The 22,028-nt window shown below is 41.6% G+C and overlaps 1 protein-coding gene across 6 annotated transcripts in view; it reads left to right on the top strand.

Moving 5' to 3' along the window:
* Positions 1–21,809, top strand: part of ythdc2 (YTH domain containing 2) — a 175,707-nt gene extending 153,898 nt beyond the window's left edge. For 5 of the 6 annotated variants that reach the window (XR_010974877.1, XR_010974878.1, XR_010974879.1 and 2 more), the window contains 4 exons: positions 6,611–6,793; positions 12,905–13,009; positions 13,827–14,165; positions 19,226–21,809. Coding sequence is in view for 1 of the 6 variants with exons in the window: in XM_068029854.1 (XP_067885955.1) it covers positions 6,611–6,793; positions 12,905–13,009; positions 19,226–19,231 (294 nt within the window). In the remaining 5 variants the exon portion in view is untranslated. The remainder of the gene's footprint in view (positions 1–6,610; positions 6,794–12,904; positions 13,010–13,826; positions 14,166–19,225) is intronic. The other variant, XM_068029854.1, reaches the window with a different exon arrangement.
* Positions 21,810–22,028: the final 219 nt, after the last annotated feature.

Consider the following 22,028-nt stretch of genomic DNA (forward strand, 5'->3'; position numbering starts at 1 on the left):
GGACTTTATCGAAAGCCTTCTGAAAATCCAAATGCACCACATCCACTGGTTTCCCCTTATCCACTGGTAATTTTTCTCTGCCTCGCAATGAAAACCTATGTTATAGTTAGTAATGTATTCTAGCAATTTCATTTTTGTCTTCAAAAGCTTGTATATTTAGTTTATGCAAAACATTTTTACCAGTTTTATTTAGAAATAATTTATGCTATTTCTGACTTAATGGGCAGAATCTTAACTGCCAACGGTATTCTATTTCATATAGCCAGGCAGTGAAGGATAGAACTAGAGCCTAATCTTTACATAAGCTTTTATTTACAGCTTTATAAGCTTTTATTCTTCCATGGTATATGGGTGTTGCTGGCAAGGCCAGCATTTGTTGCCCATCCCTAATTGCCTTTGACAACTGAGTGGCTTGCCAGGCCATTTCAGAGGGCAGTTAAGAGTCAACCACATTGCTGTGGGTCTGGAGTCACACGTAAGCCAAACCAGGTAAGGACAGCAGATTTCCTTCCCGAAAGGACATTAGTAAGCTAGATTGGTATTTACGACAATTGATAGTTTCATGGCACCATTACTGAGACTAGCTTTCAATTCCAGATTTTTTTTTGATTAACTGAATTTAAATTCCACCAGCTGCTGTGGTGGGATTTGAACCAGTGTTCAAGTTAGCCTGGGTCTCTGGATTAGTAGTCTAGTGACATCACCACTATGCTACATTAGCTGCTGTTTTTTAACCAAGCGTTCTGGCTTTAACACTTAATTCCTGAGCTGTCAGCAACCCACCAGTATCAACCAGGGGAGTGCACAGCAGGCACTGCTTTTTCAGTGAAACTGACAGGCCGAAGAGCTCCAGCCATGCCTAAGTGAGAGACTGGTGCTCTTCTGAGAGAGTGCTTTTACTGCTTGATAGGTAATTGCCAATTTCTTGGAAGTCTGTTCACCTGTCTTGCAGTTCACTCACCTTGAGCTGCTCTTCTCTGCTGTCAACCTTCTCAGTGGCACAGGAACAGCTTATGCAGCTCCAGTCAGTTTAACTTCCGTAGTGGGAAAACTTCTAGAAAAAATAATTTGGGACAAAACCAATCGTCACATGGACAAATGCGAGTTAATTAAGGAAAGACAGCATGGATTTCATAAGGGAAAATCATGTTTAACTAACTTGCTTGAGTTTTTTGAGGCGGTAACAGAGTGGGTTGATGAGGGCAATGCTGTTGATGTGGTGTACATGGACTTTCAAAAGGCATTTGATACTGTGCCACACAACAGACATGTGAGCAAACTTGTAGCTCATGGAATAAAAGGAACAGTAGCAACATGGATATGAAACTGCATGAGTGACAGGAAACAAAAATTAGTGGTTAATGGATGTTTTTCAGGCTGGAGGAAGGTTTGTAGTAAAGTTCCCAGGTTCAGTGCTGGGCACTTGCTTTTCCAGATATGTATTAATGACCTAGACCTTGATGTACAGGACACAATTTCTAAGTTTGCAGATGATATGAAACTTGGAAGCATTGTGAACTGTGAGGAGGATAGTGTAGAACTTCAAAAGAACATAGACAAGTTGGTGGAATGGCCAGACAGGTGGCAGATGGAGTTCAGTGCAGAGAAATGTGAAGTGATTGATTTTAGTAGGGAGAACATAGACAATATAAAATAAAGGGTACAATTCTGAAGGGGATGCAGAAGCAGAGGGACCTTGGTGTATATGTGCATAAGTCATTGAAGATGGCAGGGCAGGTTGAGAGAGTAGTTAATAAAGCATACAGTATCCTGGGCTTTATTAATAGGGGTATAGAGTACAAGAGCAAGTTAGTTATGTTGAACCTGTATAAGACACTAGTTCGGCCTCAGCTGAAGTATTGCATTCAGTCCTGGGCGCCGTACTTTAGGAAAGACATAAGGGCATTGGAGAGAGTGCAGAAAGGATTTACGAGAATGGTTCCAGGGAAGAGGAATTTCAGTTATGAAGATAGATTGGAGAAGTTAGGGCTGTTTTCCTTGGAGAAGTGATAGTTGAGAGGTGATTTGATCGAGGTATTCAAAATCATGAGGGCTCTGGACAGAGTAGATAGAGAGAAACTGTTACCACTCATGAAAAGATCGAGAATGAGAGGGCACAGATTTAAAGTATTTGGTAAGAGAAGCAAAAGTGACACGAGGAAAAACTTTTTCATGCAGCGAGTGGTTAAGGTCTGGAATGCACCATCTGAAAACGTAGTGGAGGCAGGTTCAATTGAAGCATTCAAAAGGGAATTGGACAGTTATATGAAAAGAAAGAATGTGCAGGGCTACGGGGAGAAGGCAGGGGAATGGAACTGAGGGAATTGCTCTTTCAGAGAGAGCCAGTGTGGACACGATGGGCCATATGGCCTCCTTCTGCACTGTAATGATTTTGTGATAACTTGCACCTCTGATGAAGAACAGGGGGAGCAGTACCAGCAGCACCAGGAAGAGCAGGAGCAACACGAGCAGCAGCACCAGCTGCCTTCTCCGCGGCCATGTGCCACTCCGCAGGGCAGAGAGGATAGACACAGAGATACAGCTCAAAGGAGGAGAGAGCAATCCCCAACAGTCTCCAGGCAGAGGATCAGCTATCTCGACATTGTTTTTATATTCGTTCTGGCTTGGCCAGCATTTATTACCCATCCTTAATTGACCTTGAGAAGTGGATGTGAGCTGCTTTCTTGAACTGCTGCAGTTCTTGGGGTGCAGGAACACCCACAGTGCCGTTAGGAAGGGAGTTCCAGGATTTTGACCCAATGACAGTGAAGGAACAGCGATAAGGTTCCAAGTCGGGATGGTGTGTGGCTTGAAGGGGAAATTGCAGGAGGTGGTGTTCCCATGCATCTGCTGCCCTTGTCCTTCTAGGTGGTAGAGGTCACAGGTTTAGAAGCTGCTGTCGAAGGAGTCTTGGTAAATTGCTACAGTGCATCTTGTAGATGGTACACACTGCTGCCACTGTGTGTCAGTGGTGAAGAGAGTGAATGTTAAAGGTGGTGGATGGGGTGCCAATTAAGTGGGCTGCTTTGTCCTGGATGGTGTCGAGCTTCTTGAGTGTTGTTGGAGTTTCACCATCCAGGCAAGTGGAGAATATTTCATCAGACTCCTAATTTGTGCCTTATTGATGGTGGGTAGGCACTGGGAAGTCAGGAGGTGAGTTACTCGCCACAGAATTCCCAGCCTGTGACGTGCTCTTGTAGCCACAGTATTATGTGGCTGGTCCAGTTCAGTTTCTGGTCAATGGTGATTCCCAGGAAGTTAGTGGGGGATTCAGCCATGCTAATGCAGTTGAACATCAAGGTGAGATGGTTAGATTCTCTCTTGTTTGAGATAGTCATTGCCTGGCACTTGAGGCGTGAATGTTACTTGCCACTTATTAGCCCAATGGATGTTGTCCAGGTCTAGCTGGATCTGGACACGGGCTGCTTCATTATCAGAGGAGTCGCGAATGGTGCTGAACATTGTGCAGTCATAGTGAATATCCCCACTTCTGACCTTATGATGGAGGGAAGGTCTTTGATGAAGCAGCTGAAGATTGTTAGACCTAGGAGACTACTCTGAGGAACTCCTGAAGTGATGTCATGGGACTGCCTGAAGTGATGTCATGGGCCTGAGATGATTGACCTCCAACAACCAAAACTATCTTCCTTTTTGCTAGGTATGACTCCAGCCAGCGAAGAGGTTTCCCCCTGATTCCCATTGACTCCAGTTTTGCTAGGGCTCCTTGATGCCATACTCAGTCAAATGCTGTCTGCATGTCAAGGTCAGTCACTCTCACCTCACCTCTGGAGTTCAGCTCTTTTGTCCATGTTTGGACCAAGGCTCTAATGAGGTCAGGAGCTGAGAGTCCCTGATGGAACCCAAACAGAGTCAGTGAGCAGGTTATTGCTGAGCAAGTACCACTTGATAGCACTGTCGACAACCCCTTCCATCGCTGCTGATGACCGAGAGTAGACTGATAGGGCGGTAATTGACTGAGTTGAACTTGTCCTGCTTTTTGTGTACAGGACATACCTGGGCAATTTTCCACATTGCTGGGTAGATGCCAGTGTTGTAGCTGTACTGGAACAGCTTGGCTAGGGGTATGGCTCGTTCTGGAGCACAAGTCTTCTGTACTATTGCCAGAAAGTTGTCAGGGCCCATTGCCTTCGCCGTATCCAATGCCTTCAGCTGTTTCCTGATGGCACGTGGAGTGAAGCGGATTGGCTGAAGTCTGGCATCTGTGATGCTGGGGACCTTAGAAGGAGGTTGGGATGGATCATCCACTCAACATTTCTGGCTGAAGATGGATGCAAATGCTTCAGCCTTGTCTTTTGCACTGATGTGCTGGGCTCCTTCAGCATTGAGGATGGGGATGTTTGTGGAGCCTAGGGCTCCTCCTGTTAGTTGCTTAATTATCCCACACCATTCACGACTGAATGTGGAAGGACTGCAGAGCTTAGATCTCATTTGTTGGTGTGGGATTGCTTAGCCCTGTCTATCATATGCTGCATCCGCTGTTTGTCATGCAAGTAGTCCTGTTCTGTAGCTTCACCAGGCTGATGCCTCATTTTTAGGTATGCCTGGTGCTCCTCCTGGCATACCCTCCTGCACTCTTCATTGAACCAGGGTTGGCCCCTTGGCTTGATGGTAATAGTAGAGCGGGGGATATACCGGGCCATGATATTACAGATTGTGGTTGAATACATTTCTGCTGCTACTGATAGCCCACAGCATCTCATGGATGCCCAGTTTTGTGTTGCTAGATCTGTTCTGAGTCTCTCACATTTAGCATGGTGGTAGTGTCACACAGCACGATGATGGGTACCCTCAATGTGAAGACGTGCGTGAGAACTAGTGCCTCAGGAGGCTCTGGCTTTCACAGCAGTCATTGCTGACGTCTTCAGCCTCCTGGAACAAAACCACCTCCTCAGTGGACCAGGTGGGCATGCATTCCCAGTGGTCATCAAGGTGTCTATCACTGGAGGCCCCCCAAGTTCTCTGCCTCTCCCTGAGGTTGTGCGCCCTCTTCATCAGGGAGAGAAAGCAGAGAGTTATGAGTATTAGAAATGGTTTATGGGGAGGGAAGGAAAACATTTGTGATGGGTGACTGAGGCACAGATGCAAAAGGGCAATGAAGTAGGTGTGTGTGATGGCTGTCTAGATGGGGATATGAGGATTTGCCTGGAAAGAGAGGAATGAGGAATGAGTGGAGCTGCAAGATGTGTTTTTTTTTAGGAGTTCTGTGTCGGAGAATGCTGGGAAAGGCAGCGTGTGAGGACTTGGTACCTGAAAGTGCTATTGCACTCACCTTTCCTGGCCTCCTCAGGCCCATGATCCTCTTGGTACACTCTCTCCAGGTTAAAGAGACCACATTCCACCTACAAACTTCCTTGGCCACTTACAAACCTGCTTGGTTTGAGAGGCTGGCTTCTTCCTCCCATCCTTGGAAAAGATCACCTCACTGCAGTCCCTCAGATCCCACATCAGATCTACAGGTAAGAGTGAGACCCCTGCGACTGCCTTCCCACCTCTCCATTCCTGTGGTTGCTGCAGTGTCAGGAATCCATGTCCAGTTAAGCATTTCTGACCGCTGCTGGATCCCCTTTAATAGAGATCCTACCTTTGACAGATTTGGCGTGTCATTTTTCTCTGGTCAAGAAATCCAGAAGTGGGATACTAATGCTGTGGCTCAACATGCTATGGGTCCAGCCATTTCTGCTGGAACTATCAGCTCAAAGTTGTGCCCAATATGTTTAAACATTGTTTTGATTTAGTTGTTCAAGATACAGACTTAATTAACTCTGCTGCATCAAACACTTTATTTGATATAACAATCTACAGAGATCCAGGAGTGAGATGTTTATTTGCCCATGGTTTGTTTGTGATTTAGTTAGAGAAACCAAGATAAAGGACAATGGTTCATAGTCTAAGGTTAATAAGAGTTGGAAAGAAGATGAGGCAAAGAACTGTCGTTGGTTGATGGGAAGCTACATTTTAAAACCTATTGATTGTAAATGCAAGGAGGAAGAGGATATAGGACAGTACTTGGAACTTTGGAAAAACGAGAGAGGAAAGGTTGCAGAATAGTAATTACAATAGCATGAATAAAGTCACATTGCAGAGTGGGAAAGAGCTGGAGGCTAGATAGTCTTATCAAATAACCCTTTTCTTGGTCAGAAATCTGTTAGTGGTGCTTAAAGAAAGAAATACTGCTTCCATATCTAGGAAGCAGTATTCAAGTCCTATATTTGGGAATTATAGAACATTGAGCTATTCAGGGTGAAAAAAGTTACTTGGCAGGCAATTAATTCCCTTGGAGACAGCTTTAGCAATGCCCGAGATCTGAGAGTTTGTTCTGAGATCATAGGAGATAGTGAGGCCAATAAAGTTGATGGTTTCAGTATTGGTTCTTTTTCATCTGTCAATGGTAAACATGGCATTAGGTATTTGCTGAATGTAGCCCCCATGTGCTTACTTCACAAGGAGCAAGAGAAAATTAGTCAACAGAAACATTCTAAGGCATCACTCAATTGCCAGCTAATAAATGGGACAGATCACCTAAAGAGGGGAGTAAATTATAAATTTAAAAATGATTTGTGTATAACTAACAATGGCTCTTTTTTTTTAGGGTTTTGCCAGAATGATCTCTGAGATAGGGCGAGAGAGAAGCCAGGAGTGGGGTTCTGCTGGGCTAGGAGGAATCTTCCGAGTGGAATGGATAAGAAAGGAAAGCCTTCCTTTCCAATATGCTCACCATCTGCTGAATCCATGGAATGATAATAAGAAAGTCCAGATAAGCAGAGATGGGCAGGTATGATTTAACTTTATGTACAGTATGTGCTTTCTTGGAAAGTATTTTTCTTACAGAAGAACAGTAGTACTTGTGTATCAGTTTAATTTTGTGCATTTGGATGAATGTTTTTGTTTTCTAAGAAATACTCTTTTTTTAAAAAAAAATGTATATATGAATCTTGCCAGGGTATCTCAGTTAGATTGGAGGGCGATTTGATCAGTTGTTTGAATTTGAAGTCTACATGAGTGCTTTAAGAACAGAGCTGGTGGTTGTTACTTAGTAGTTTGTGCACTCTATTTTTAGAGCACATAAATGGTGTAAAATGATGCAGGGTGATATCCACAGCACCACAAGCATAGATAAAAGACATTATTTATGGGAATGGTGTGATACGCAATAATGGCTGCTTGTAATTTACACCTATTTGTTAACTGTTACTGGTCTGGTCAGCTACTCTGTGTTGATGCAGTTTTTGCTGTGAATACTGTTTGCATCTCAGTGTCATGTGCTATGCTGCAGGGCAGGTTTCCAGTTTGCACAATCTTTGGCCACATTTTCCTAGGTTCTAAATGAATGAGTGTCACATTGCTTAAGTATTTGCTTCAGGTTATCCTTGAAACATTTCCTATGATTTTGTACTGCATTGTTTTCTGTCTTCAGCTGGCTGCAGAATATGGTGACTTTGAGAAGTTACTTCATGGATTTGTAAGCAAAATGTCCTATTCACTGGAGTTGCATCTGCATAAGCATGACCTTGGTGTCAGTTATGTTGGTGCACTGTGGTATTTCCTTTTATCTCATTTGTTCCTTAAATTTCATGATTATATTTGCCTTTGGAATTTTCATGTGCTCATGGTGGAGCATTGCCATTTTGCAGCTGTATAAATGAGCAGACCTATACTGTGCATTTCAATTTCAGGTTGCATTCGTTGTAAATATGATGCTGCATCATTTTTTGATATGGCTGTCAGTATTTTGGTCAACTACACATCATGATTGAGTATGCTGCTTAGGTGTATGAAGCTGTTCATGGCATTTAGCTTTACATCTTGTAATATGATCTTGGTTTTATTGTAAGGTTGATGGATACAATGCCAGGGTTGGGGCTGAACATGACTCATGGCCCTCCTGCCTTGGGCGCTATGGCGTTGGAAGGATGAATGAGAATGGACAGAGACTGCTTGAGTTGTGTACCTATCATAACCTTTGCATCACCAACTCGTTCTTTCACACTAAACCCTGTCACCAGGTTTCATGGAGGCACCCAAGATCACGTCGTTGGCACCAGCTGGACCTCATCGTCACAAGGCGAGCCTCCTTAAACATTGTTCAAATCACACGCAGCTTCCACAGTGCGGACTGCGACACCGACCACTCACTGGTGTGCAGCAAGGTTAGATTCAAACCAAAGAAGTTGCATCATTCCAAGCAGAAGGACCGCCCGCGCATCAACACGAGCAGCATTTCTCATCCACAGCTGTTAAAAAAAATTTCTAAATTCACTTGTAAAAGCCCTTCAAAACACTCCCACAGGGGATGCTGAGACCAAGTGGGCCCACATCAGAGACGCCATTTATGAGTCAGCTTTGACCACCTGTGGTGCAGTGGTTAGCACCGCAGCCTCATAGCTCTAGCGACCTGGGTTCAATTCTGGGTACTGCCTGTGTGGAGTTTGCAAGTTCTCCCTGTGTCTGCGTGGGTTTCCTCCGGGTGCTCCGGTTTCCTCCCACAGCCAAAAGACTTGCAGGTTGATAGGTAAATTGGCCATTATAAATTGCCCCTAGTATAGGTAGGTGGTAGGGGAATATAGGGACTGGTGAGGATGTGGTAGGAATATGGGATTAGTGTAGGATTAGTATAAATGGTCGGCACAGACTCGGTGGGCCGAAGGGCCTGTTTCAGTGCTGTATCTCTAAATCGAAAAAAAAATTAAAAAAAAAAACCTATGGCAAACGTGCGAAGAGGAATGCAGACTGGTTTCAATCTCATTTTGAAGAGCTGGAACCTGTCATAGCCGCTAAGCGCATTGTACTGTTGAACTACAAGAAAGCCCCCAGCGAGTTAACATCTGTAGCACGGAAAGCAGCCAGATGCACTGCACAAAGAACAGCCAGGCACTGCGCAAATGACTACTGGCAACACCTATGCAGTCATGTTCAGCTGGCCTCAGACACCGGAAACATCAGAGGAATGTATGATGTCATGCAGAGAGCTTTTGGGCCAACCATCAAGAAGGTCGCCCCCCTCAAATCTAAATCAGGGGACACAATCACTGACCAACGCAAGCAAATGGACCGCTGACTTGAGCACTACCTAGAACTGTACTCCAGGGAGAATGTTGTCACTGAGACTGCCCTCAATGCAGCCCAGCCTCTACCAGTCATGGGTGAGTTGGACGTACAGCCAACAAAATCGGAACTCAGTGATGCCATTGATTCTCTAGCCAGCGGAAAAGCCCCTGGGAAGGATGACATTACCCCTGAAATAATGAGTGCCAAGCCTGCTATACTATCAGCACTACATGAACTGCTTTGCCTGTGCTGGGACGAGGGAGCAGTACCTCAGGACATGCGCGATGCCAATATCATCACCCTCTAGAAAAACAAAGGTGACCGTGGTGACTGCAACAACTACCGTGGAATCTCCCTGCTCAGCATAGTGGGGAAAGTCTTTGCTCGAGTCGCTTTAAACAGGCTCCAGAAGCTGGCCGAGCGTGTCTACCCTCAGGCACAGTGTGGCTTTCGTGCAGAGAGATCGACCGTTGACATGCTGTTCTCCCTTCGTCAGATACAGGAGAAATGCTGCGAACAACAGATGCCCCTCTAAATTGCTTTCATTGATCTCACCAAAGCCTTTGATCTCGTCAGCAGACGTGGTCTCTTCAGACTACTAGAAAAGATCAGATGTCCACCAAAGCTGCTAAGTATCATCACCTCATTCCATGACCATATGAAAGGCACAATTCAGCATAGCGGCACCTCATCAGACCCCTTTCCTATTCTGAGTGGCGTGAAACAGGGCTTTGTTCTTGCACCCACACTTTTTGGGGATTTTTTTTCTCCCTGCTGCTCTCACATGCGTTCAAGTCTTCAGAAGAAGGAATTTTTCTCCACACAAGATCAGGGGGCAGGTTGTTCAACCTTGCCCGTCTTAGAACGAAGACCAAAGTACGGAAAGTCCTCATCAGGGAACTCCTCTTTGCTGACGATGCTGCTTTAACATCTTACACTGAAAAGTGTCTGCAGAGTCTCATCGACAGGTTTGCGGCTGCCTGCAACGAATTTGGCCAAACCATCAGCCTCAAGAAAACGAACATCATGGGACAGGGCGTCAGAAATGCTCCATCCATCAATATTGGCGACCACACTCTGGAAGTGGTTCAAGAGTTCACCTACCTAGGCTCAACTATCACCAGTAACCTGTCTCTAGATGCAGAAATCAACAAGCGCATGGGAAAGGCTTCCACTGCTATGTTCAGACTGGCCAAGAGAGTGTGGGAAAATGGCGCACTGACACGGAACACAAAAGTCCGAGTGTATCAAGCCTGTGTCCTCAGTACCTTGCTCTATGGCAGCGAGGCCTGGCCAACGTATGTCAGCCCAGAGCGACGTCTCAATTCATTCCATCTTCGCTGCCTTCGGAGAATCCTTGGCATCAGGTGGCAGGACCGTATCTCCAACACAGAAGTCCTCGAGGCGGCCAACATCCCCAGCTTATACACACTACTGAGTCAGCGGCGCTTGAGATGGCTTGGCCATGTGAGCCGCATGGAAGATGGCAGGATCCCCAAAGACACATTGTACAGCGAGCTCGCCACTGGTATCCGACCCACCGGCCGTCCATGTCTCCACTGTAAAGACATCTGCAAACGCGACATGAAGTCCTGTAACATTGATCACAAGTCGTGGGAGTCAGTTGCCAGCGATCGCCAGAGCTGGCGGGCAGCCATAAAGACGGGGCTAAAGTGTGGCGAGTCGAAGAGACTTAGCAGTTGGCAGGAAAAAAGACAGAAGCACAAGGGGAGAGCCAACTGTTTAACAGCCCCGACAAACAAATTTTTCTGCAGCACCTGTGGAAGAGTCTATCACTCTAGAATTGGCCTTTATAGCCACTCCAGGCTCTGCTCCACAAACCACTGACCACCTCCAGGCGCTTACCCATTGTCTCTCGAGACAAGGAAGCCAAAGAAGAAGAAGATGGATACAATTTAATGTGTAACTTCGATCTTTGTTGAACTGACATTTGTTATGAGTGTTTCCATTTTTTTGTTAAATTTTGGACAATTTGTATTTTAAAACTGAGAGGGATTCCATAGAGGCTGGGTAGGCTGTTTAAAAAAGATACTGGAAGGTTTGGACTGAGTTTGAACTGTAAACAGTTACAGGAAGGCACCTGTTCTCAAATAAAAACCCAGCAGGGGTTGTTTTTGACTTGGAGAGATGTTTACAAAGAAGTGACAAGCCAAGATTTATAGATGCCATGAGACGACTTCTGGAAAGTTTTGGTTTCAATGTGAACTGTTAAAAAAGCCAGTTGGCGTTTGGCCTGAGACAGATAAGACCCTGCTCATCTCTCTCTTGAAAACCAATGCTGTATTTCTTGTGTTTCACATTCCTATTTCCTCCTGTATTTGAAGAAATCCTGCATGTTTGCAGAAGCCTTTTCATGTTGGATGTGTGGAACTGAAACCTTGTTGCTGCAGTCTTGCTGTAAGACCTATATGGAGCCTTAAAAGCTGCATCTCATGGAAAGCCTACCCAGACTGATCATCATCATCGCCTAGAAAGAACTGTTCTAGGAAGATCCTAGTGACGGCCACCTATACGCATTTGGGACACCTAACCAAAACAACGGACATCTTTCCATACCTTCTGTTCCGCCTAAGTGTTTTTTGTTTATTCCTTCAATTTCTTTGTAACAGATGTAAACAAAAATCCCTTTTTTTCCCGCTTAACCAGTGTGTGTGTATGAGGGCTTGGATAGATAAGGGGCTTTAATATTGCAATTTGTGTGTATCTTTTACTTTATTATTGGTGAAGACTCTGTTTATAATAAACAGATAATTTTATTTATTAAAGAAACCTGGTTGGTGTGTTTATTCTGGGGAAAAATAAAGTACATGATTGACTGTATCGGTAAGAGGGAAAATTTAAATATATGTTGTGACCTGTGGAGAAGTGGGACTAGAATGAACAGTGCACTCCTCCTACCTCGGTTGTAACACATTTATAAGTCATGTTTGAACTGGGTTTGTATAATGCATGCAGGGATTCTAATCATTGAAGTATCCCTTCTGTAATATATTCCAATATGATGATACGTGGATAGCTAGGTTCTTACATTTTACTATGTGTTGTGCTAGAACCTCTACTGGATTATAATATTGTGAGGAGAATTACTTCTAATCTAAAATCCACTAAATCCTAATAAAAGTTAGTGAAACGAGTTTTCTGCAGAAAATTTCTCTCTCAAAATTATGGGACAATTGTTTAGAAATCATGAAAGCATTTGTAAGGTGAATGCAGTTGGATCACAAGTGAGTCTGTTCAAACAAGTTCTTTTGATTACTGTTGGCAAAAGTGCATATGAACTAAACTTGTCAATAGTCTTAACCCTAAGGTATAGAAGATGTTTTTACTCTAATCATACAATGGGAAGCTGATTATCCAAATTACCTACTTAAATTGACAACATATCTTAAATGTAGAATTCTTTTCATTGTAATATGCATCAATTTTTGATATTTGCCATGCTGGAATTGAATGTAATCAGTTATCCAATTATCTAATTTTGGGATACTTTTCAAACTTGATGGAGAAATGTCATGTGAATAATTCTAGGACAAACCGTTAACTGGGACAACAGGGTCTGAATTGAGTTGTCTGCTTAGCAAGTTTCTAAGCAAGAGAATGACGTATGTATGTCCCACCACACTAGTACGCTGTGTTACGCGGGACGGTCGGTATTTGTGGGGAGTGGCAGTGGTGGTGTTGATCATGCTCCTTAAGTGTTCTTTATGCCTTTCATATTGTACTTTTAAAAAATTAGTTTATCTGCTGCTTAAGGTAACTGGATAAGGTTTGAAAATATCAAGGGAATAGACTTACTTTTGCTTTGTGTCCCATACAGGAGCTGGAGCCACAGGTTGGGGAACAGTTGCTCCAGCTTTGGGAGCGAATTCCTGTTGGAGGGAAGCTACCACAGACAGATAGCAGACTCGGCATATTTGGGGAGGTAATATTGTTGGATGGTCAAAAGTTATGTCCTATGTTACTGGAATAGATGATTAATCTTATGACAATGGCTGATATGATATCTAGTATATGGATGTCTCACACTAATCAAGATTATTGTACAATTTAAAACATCTTTTAAACTGCATGATGTGTTCTGCAACTATTAAAAGTTCCTGTCAATAAATAGAATATTGCACTGGGTGATCTGTTTCAATTGTTTCCTGTGTAAAATGCCTTCATAATTCACTTGTGAAACAATAGAAACCCCATTAGTTTTCACTTACAATGCACACTTTCCCCGTTATCCCTGATTGTAAATTTCCTTTTTGGAGCACAACATATAGTGTTGTTAAGCATATAACAATATTGTACCAATATTTACCAATGCTGCTCACATTGTACCACCTGCAGATACCAACGTTGTATTACTATGTAGTGATATGCAATATAAGAAAGTGGTGCCACAAAACAAATAGTTTTTGTCCATGTGATTCCAAGCTTGGGACTCAAAGCATAGTTCTTTTATTTGGTTAACTGTCACTGGTAAAATACAACATAGAATGACAGTTTTGTAAATCAAACACTTTTTCCCCATCTCTCTGGGGTTTTGGATTCTGGCAGCCTTTCATTACTTTCCTCAAGTGGTTATTTTTCATGAGAATCAGCAGATTATTTAACTGATGTGGAAAGCATCCCTGCCGAGCCTGACACTGATCTAAGTTATTGTCCACACATATGCTTGTACCAGGGGTCACTGGATTGTAATCAGCTACAGGAACCTTGGCCCTGGCTGATTTTTCACTTCCCTCTCATAGGTACCCGCAGGTCAATTATGGTGGAGCACAACATGTCTGAGGACATACCGAGGAGCAACAATCAACAAAGAAAATATAAAGCTAAACTATATAAATTGCATTGTACAAATTAGAGAAAGCTGTGTTCTGGTCAGACCACATCTTGATTACTGTATCCAGTTCTGGTCAGTGACACACACAGGAAACCCATTCCAGCCGTGGCGGTAGTCCTCTGACACTAGTGATCTGTCCTGTGGCTCTTCTGTGAACTAAGTTATGAGGAAAAGTTGGAGAAGTTTGGGCTTCTCAGCCGTTCAATTAAGCACCTGAGAAGGGAACTCGTAGAGGTGGATAAAAAAGGTAAATCAAGGCACTATTGCACATTAAACTGTGCCAGTTAGGATTAGCAAAAGGCAAATTTAAGCTTATTTTCACTTTATGTTCAATAAAGGATAAGAAACAATTGTGCTATCCTTTGCTGCTGCTCTGACTGAAATCTGCAACCTCATCATACAGTGGAGATTGAATTTGGGAGTTTGCTGATTTGATGTGATTCAACTACTTACTGTAGTTGATGAGCCACCAGGGAAGCTTAATTGTTGCCAGTCCATGTAAAAGTCCACCAGTTTCTTAGCTCATGTACTTAGTTTGTCCAGACCCTTCTATGGGCCGTGGTTTCTCATTCTTGTTGCTTGACCCCTATAGATCTTTACTAGTTTTTCCCTCACTTATAAGCACTACTTGATTCTTGTTGACTAGCCTTTTTCAATCTGCTAGCTAAGTTGTCATTAATTACAGTTGACTTTAAAAAAAAAAATACCCACATGGAACTTTGTCCAAACAACTTCTGAAAACCACTAGCAAACCAATTTAGTCACTTCTTGGCGTATTGCAGTAGATTTCTGAGGTGCCACCTTTTGCTTCTAAATCTGTACTAATTTTTTCTTACATGTACACTTTTGTGCACAGCCCCCATGCCATGGATGTTGATCCAAATGTTTTTCAGCATAATATTTGATGGACTGGATTTTATGGTCAGCAACAAAGCAACAATATTCACCGCTGACCTCAAAGAAAGATGCCCACAAAGATGTAGCAAATCTGTGGCATGGATTTCCCCTTTTGTGATGTCAGTTTGAATCTGGTGTCAAGTCAAGGACATCTTCAGGCATCCAGCAACAGTGATATCAAGCAGGCTAAGCAGCCAGTCACATGGCAGTATTCTCTCAGTAAACCAGGAAGTAAAAACGCTTCACTTTAATTTTAATTTTTACAGATGACAAAATAAACAATTGGGGCATTCACATGGGTTTAAAGTGCAAGCTAAAATATCATAAACAAAATTCTTAAACGTGGAATTTCTTGCCATCATGGAGAAATTTGACCTTCAACAAATCTAAAATTATTCTTTCAGGGCCAGTGAGACTGTTTAACAGTAATTATGAACTTAGTACGCTATTTAAAAACCCAGTTACACCTTATTCAGCAAGTTGTAATTCTTTCAAGGGTTTTTACAGACTAAACGGAAGAGTGAAAGTTCTCATCAGTTCATTGATTTTCTAATTGATTGTGTTCTGAGGGGTCCTCTAGGGCACACCCTCTGGAGAAGCTTGGAATCAGTGACAGCAACTTTTGGATTTCTGTGCATGTGTAGACGTCAAAGTTGCTGTCATTTTCAGAGGAGTAATGATGAGCGCTGACAGTTTTGCCGTCATTATCAGCACAAAATCATGCTCATTATTTTCCTGTCTTCAGGTAACGCTCTAATATTTATGGAGCTTATAAAACGCTAACCTAAGTGTTTTTTTTTGCCAATTTTCTCACTCGCTTCATGGAGAGTTTTGGAGTATATCCCAACTGGACTAAATGAATCATCGGTGCTCTTTGTATTTTTTGACAACCTGCTTTATCATTCACTGTAGATTCCCAAATCAAATTGACTGGATTTGGACAGTGTTCACATTTTCATTTGTGTATGTATGAACTGAAAAATCTATTTAACATTTTGCAATCCAGTTCTTGAATTATAGAACCATAGAAAAATTACGACACAGAAGGAGACCATTCAGCTCGTTGTGTCGCGCTGGCCGAAAAAACTAGCTGCCCAATCTAATCCCACTTTCCAGCACCTGGTCCATAGCTTTGCCAGCTACAACACTTCAGGTGCATGTCCATGTACCTTTTAAAAGAATTGAGGGTTTCTGCCTCCACCACCGTTCCTGGCAGTGAATTACAGACACCCACCACCCTCTGGGTGAAAAAGTTTTTCCTCATGTCCTCTCTAATGCTTCCACCAATCACCTCAAATCTGTGCCCCCTGGTAATTGACCTCTCTGCGAGGGGAAGCAGGTCCTTCCTGTCTACCTAGGCTTACAAATCCATGAAGTAACTTCTATTAAGTCACCTCTCAGACTCCTCTGTTCTAAGGAAAACAACCCTTGCCTATCCAATCTTTCCTCATAGCTGCAACTTTCGAGCCCTGGCAACATTCATCTAAATCTCTGTACTCTCTCCAGAACAACGATGTCCTTTCTGTAATGTGGTGACCAGAACTGTACGCAATACTCCAACTGTTGCCTAACCAGCGTTTTATACAGTTCCAGCATTACATTCCTGCTTTGAATTCTATACCTTGGCCAATAAAGGAAAGCATTCCATATGCCTTCTTCACCACTCTATCTACTTGCCCTGCCACCTTCAGGGACCTGTGGACATGCACTCCAAGGTGTCTCACTTCTTCTACCCCTCTCAATATCCTGCCGTTTTTTGTGTATTCCCTCACTTTATTTGCCCTTCCAAAATGCATTACCTCACACTTATCTGGATTGAATTCCATTTGCCACTTTTCTGCCCACTCAACCAAACCTTTGATATCTTTCTGGAGTCTACGGCTATCCTCTTCACTATCAACTACACGACCTATTTTTGTGTCATCAGCAAATTTCCCAATCATGCCTCCCACATTTAAGTCCAAATCATTAATATGTACCACAAACAGCAAGGGACCCAACGCTAAGCCGTGTGGAACACCACTGGAAACATCATTCCATTCACAAAAACATCTGTCAACTACTACCCTTTGTTTCCTGGCCCTGAGCCAATTTTGGATCTAACCTGCCACATTCCCCTCTATCCCATGGGCTTTCATTTTATTGACCAGTCTGCCATGTGGGACCTTGTCAAATGCCTTACTAAAATCCATGTAGAGCACATCCACTGCACTTCCCTCATTAATCCTTCTTCTTACTTCCTCAAAAAACTCAATTAAGTTAGTAAGACATGACCTTCCCTTAACAAATCCATGCTTAGAAGGAGGGTGAAGAAGCGTCACTGACCTGAAACGTTAACTCTGCTTCTCTCTCCACAGATGCTGCCAGACCTGCTGAGTATTTCCAGCATTTCTTGTTGTTATTCCATGCTTACTATCCCTGATTAATCCGTGCCTTTCTAATTGGCAGTTTGTCTTGTCCCTCGGAATAGATCCTAACAATTTGCACACCACCAAGGTCAGATTGACCGGCCTATAATTATTTGGCCTATCCCTCGCACCCTTTTTAAACAATGGTACAACGTTCGCAGACCTCCAGTCGTCTGGTACCTCTCCTGTATCCAGTGAGGATTTGAAAAAGATCCTCAGCGCATCTGCTATTTCCTCTCTGGCTTCCTTTAACAACCTGGGATGCAATCCATTCGGCCCTGGCGATTTATCCACTTTCAAGGATGTCAGACCCCCTAGTACATCCTCTCTCATTATGCTTATCGTATCTAATATTTTGCACTCCTCCTCTTTAACTACAATGTCTACATTAACACTCTCCTTTGTGAAGACAGAGACAAAAAACTCATTAAGAACCCTGCCCTCATCTTCTGCACCTACGCATAAGTTTCCTTGTACATCTCTGTTAGGCCCTACCCTTTCCTTAGTTATCCTCTTGCTCTTTATGTACTGATAAAATATCTTTGGGTTTTCCTTGATTTTTATCTGCTAATAATTTTTCATGTCCTCTCTTTGCTTTTCTAATATTCTTTTTTACTTCACCCCTGCACTTTTTATAATCCTCTAGGCTTTCTAAAGTATTGAGATTTTTATGATCCTCATAAGCTTTCTTTTGCCTTAACTTACCCTGTAAGCCACTAGATAACCAGGGGGCTCTAGATTTGGCAGTACCACCCTATGGTTCTCGTCTCAAAGGTCTAACTTATGAGGAAAGACTTGAGAAACTTGGACTTTTCAGCTTGGAAGGGAGGCATTTGAGAAGTGCTCTTATAGAGGTACATGATAGCCACAAGTAGCACATGGGGACATGGATTCAAACTAGTAAAATGTAAATTTGGGACTGATGTCAGGAAATTAGGAAATTAGTATTCGTACAAGTGCAGTCGACACATGGATAGAGCAGTAGCAAACCATAGAATCAAAGCAATTGAATGCAGCAGTGAGATTACTTAAGGCTCTTTCTGAATGGTTGCATTAGGGTGGACCAAATGGCTTTCCTAATCCTTAATTATCTTGTGAAGAATGGGCACCTGGGTGAAAGCTTTGTTTTTCAGTTTCCCCCCCCCCCCCACCAAAAATCATTTTATTTCCTTTTTCTGTTAAATTTCTAGCTTGGCTCTTATCACAGGTGTTCAAGCTGTTTATCTTTGTGGGCCACATAGGTTTGTTCCATATAGCCTCATTGGCCATATGTAAAGTTTAAATTCATGATCCTGTTACTTGTTGCAAGTTGCTAATACTAACGCACCTTGACTGTTCCGATTTAGGATTTATCCAATTAATAAGGCAAGATTGCTAACAATCATTGTCTCCAAACTTTTCTGGCCCATAAAATAATACCCGCCAAGCAAGCAAATAACTATAAGCAGAGATAGGTTTGAGTTGTATGAGCTTTGAGTGCTTAACTAACATAAATATGCCATCTATTGCTTGTATAATTCCTTTTTTTCCCCCAAAATTGATCTCATTGTGACCTGCAGTCCAGTGCTTTTAATACTCATTTTAGTTACCCTCAACTGATAGGCACATGAGTTGAAGCCCTCACTATATTTTGTTTAAATCTGTATTATATAATTATTTCCTAGTCATTGTTTTTTCCCATTCGATGCTCTGTAGTTTTCCCTTTTTTTAAAATAAAGGGGGAATTAGAAGAAGTTAAGGATTTTTGTAATGAAGTGTATTCTTTAGGTTCACTCATTTTAAAACTTTTCAATGCAGGGAAAGGGATAATGAAATTTGAAAAATAATTGAACTTTGTAACTTGAATTTAAAGAGAAATATCTCTCCTGATAGCATATCTTCTGCGATTGAGACTTTGTCCCTGAGCTGCTGTTAGCTCACCACTATGAGATGCACAAGAGTGCATTTGGGTTATCCTTCGAATGTAAACTGCAATTACTGAATTTATTTCTCCTTCTTTCAGTCCTAGAAATTCTGGAACCCTGGAAACTGCATTTTCTGAAGAGTTTTATTTTGCAAAACTGAAGATACGCAGGAGTGCAAAACAAGCTTACTCCCCATAGAACTTTGTAAACACAGTGAACTTCATTAGGACTAAGTTATACTTAAAAACTGACAAAGGATTGATTGTTGAGATAGAGGAGGGAGATGGGAAGAGAATGTGTGTTTAATATTTGTGAACTTCTCTGATCTACAAAAGATGAGAAAAGCAGTTATGTCTTGTTAATTCTGTTCTGTTTCTGTTCCTGAATTGTGAAGAAAATGTTTCCACAGCATAAGATTTAAGAATATGAATATGTCAAAGAGACAGTGTACTTTTCATTAGACAGCCTTAAGCATACATTTGTAAGTAACCATTCCTCTACCAGAGGTGTTTTATGTTAGAGGGCTTACAAATTAGACTTAAAATTATTTTAAAAGAAACTCAATTGAAACACACTATGAGGATCAAGCTTATTTTCGTTTTATTTTTGACCACCTATTTAAAACACAACTCAACCTGTTTAAAAAGATATACCCGTCCAATGCAAGTCTATACTATAGTAGTCAAATTGAATCTTTTGTCAAACTTAAATTGTCCATTATGTTGCCTTTTAAGATATTGCAACTTATCTCCACCTTCCCAGTTGAGGGTTCACTTTATTGCAACTAGATTTTCCAGTAAAAATGGTGCTAGGTAGAAAGTATCTCATTAGAAAATATTGTTTAATCTGATTGTAACACAGATGCATACAGATAATCATCCTTTGGGAAGGATTCTGTCAGTGAGTAAAATATTGAAAGTTGTACTACGAACTGAAAATATTTTAAAACAATTGTGCCAAGATGTAAATCATTTGTATTACTTGTTTACTATGAGACAAGGATCCAGTAATAAGTGAGAATTTTTAGTTGTTAGCTCAAAGTATAAGAGTATTGTTGGTTAAAGTGGTGGCCAAATTGAAACCTGTATAGCTGTTAAATAGATTGAATTTAATCTTTGAAAATTTAAGCTTTGCACAAAAAGAAACTTGCTCTTCAGTGATTGTCTCAAAAGCTTTGATAAACTTACAAGAAACTGTAAACATGGCAGTAGTGTTGATCCATTATGTTGTCTGAAGTTTATTGTTCTTCATAATGCAATTTAGTTTAATGGTTATTAGCCTCATTTTAAACCTCTAAGTTTACATCTACATCTGATAGGCTGTGAACTACTCAGCACTTTGAGGCATGTAGTCAAAATTCAAATATAAACTAGTAGTCTATTTATTATGTTGCACACAATGCAATATATTCTTTGGCAGGAAATGAATGAGATGGTTTTTCCACATATCAACATTAATGGGAGCATCTTTCATTGCTATGTGGCAAATGCCTGCAAGTCAAGCCTTTTCATAAAATTAATCCATTGTAAGAAATATTTTAATGATCTCACCTAAAGTTGCATTATACTCAATACAAGTGCTCAAGTCTTAACAAAATCTAAAATGCATTTGATTGTAGACAATTCCAAGCTATTCCAAGAGTGAGCTGTTTTGATGTACCTCACTTGTACAATCATAATTGTGGGTGAAAATTCTACACTTGACTCTTGATACTAGAACTTGTGCCTAAGCAACGCAGAAGGCAGCTTGGTGATTCCATGGGTTGATTTACTAATGTGCTTCACCATTGACTTGTACAATGTAACTTTGTATCAAGGAATGCAACAGCAAGCTCTTGACATTATTAGTTGTTAATGGAGGTACATGCGTCCACACAGGAAGGAGCAACTATCTACTGTCACATTTCACAAATACCTCCTCCTGGTTGGTTTGTTTGGCATTGACGGAAACCTTAAAAAGCAGCTTACCAATCTGACATTGTAGAAAGATGTGTAGATTTGGAACTTAGGAATTGAATATTTTAATTGCAGAAGGAAACAATATGGTCTACACAATTAAAAAAAAAACTCTCATCTCTCTTTGTGATGGCTCGTAATGGTCATAAAGCCAGATGATCAGACAGTCTTAATCCAATGGACTGAAGACAGATGCATCAACAGCACTGTTCAGTTATAGATGGTATTGGGAATTAAAATGTCTGTTGCAGCAGAAAACACAAACTCCACCTTGATATTAGGACTGTATTTAATCAGAGTGCGTTATGCTCTCACTGTTCAGAGGAACATTCTTCCAAATTTCGTAGTCGGCCGTATGTGTGAAAGTTACCAAGTAATTTTTGTATTAATGCCATGATTCTTGGGCCATCTGTTTGCAGTGTTGGTCTGAAAACTTTGCAAACTCCAAATGACTATTTTTGAAAAATCATAAAACCGAGTTCCCACCAGGAGTTGACCTTATTGACCTACTTACTGACCCAAAATTTTAGCTGCATAGCATGCATTCTACCTTCAGCTGTTTGGCACTTTGCAATGGGAGTGGTGAAAAATGAATGGATGTTATTTCCAGTACAAAGTATACATATTGCTGCAGTGTGCAGTTATGTTTTTATCTTTCAAGTTTGACAATGACTTTTTTAATGAAGGAGTATAATTCAAAGAATAAACTAATTTGTTTCTACATTAATGTGCAGTGGCTGGTCTGTTTTGTTGAAATTTTTGTTTTTAAAATAAATCCATAGACGCTAGATATAAAAACAAAGCATTTTAAATTTAACTTTATGTATAAGTTCCCACAAAACATTAGATTCACTTTAAAATGACTTTTCTCAGAATTATCTGCCCATTTATCATAATAATGAACCACCGCAAAAACTTTAGAAACAATTTCAGGTTTTTCTAAAAA

Source organism: Heterodontus francisci, chromosome 4, assembly GCF_036365525.1.
Source record: "Heterodontus francisci isolate sHetFra1 chromosome 4, sHetFra1.hap1, whole genome shotgun sequence".
Classification (NCBI taxonomy): Eukaryota; Metazoa; Chordata; class Chondrichthyes; order Heterodontiformes; family Heterodontidae; genus Heterodontus; species Heterodontus francisci.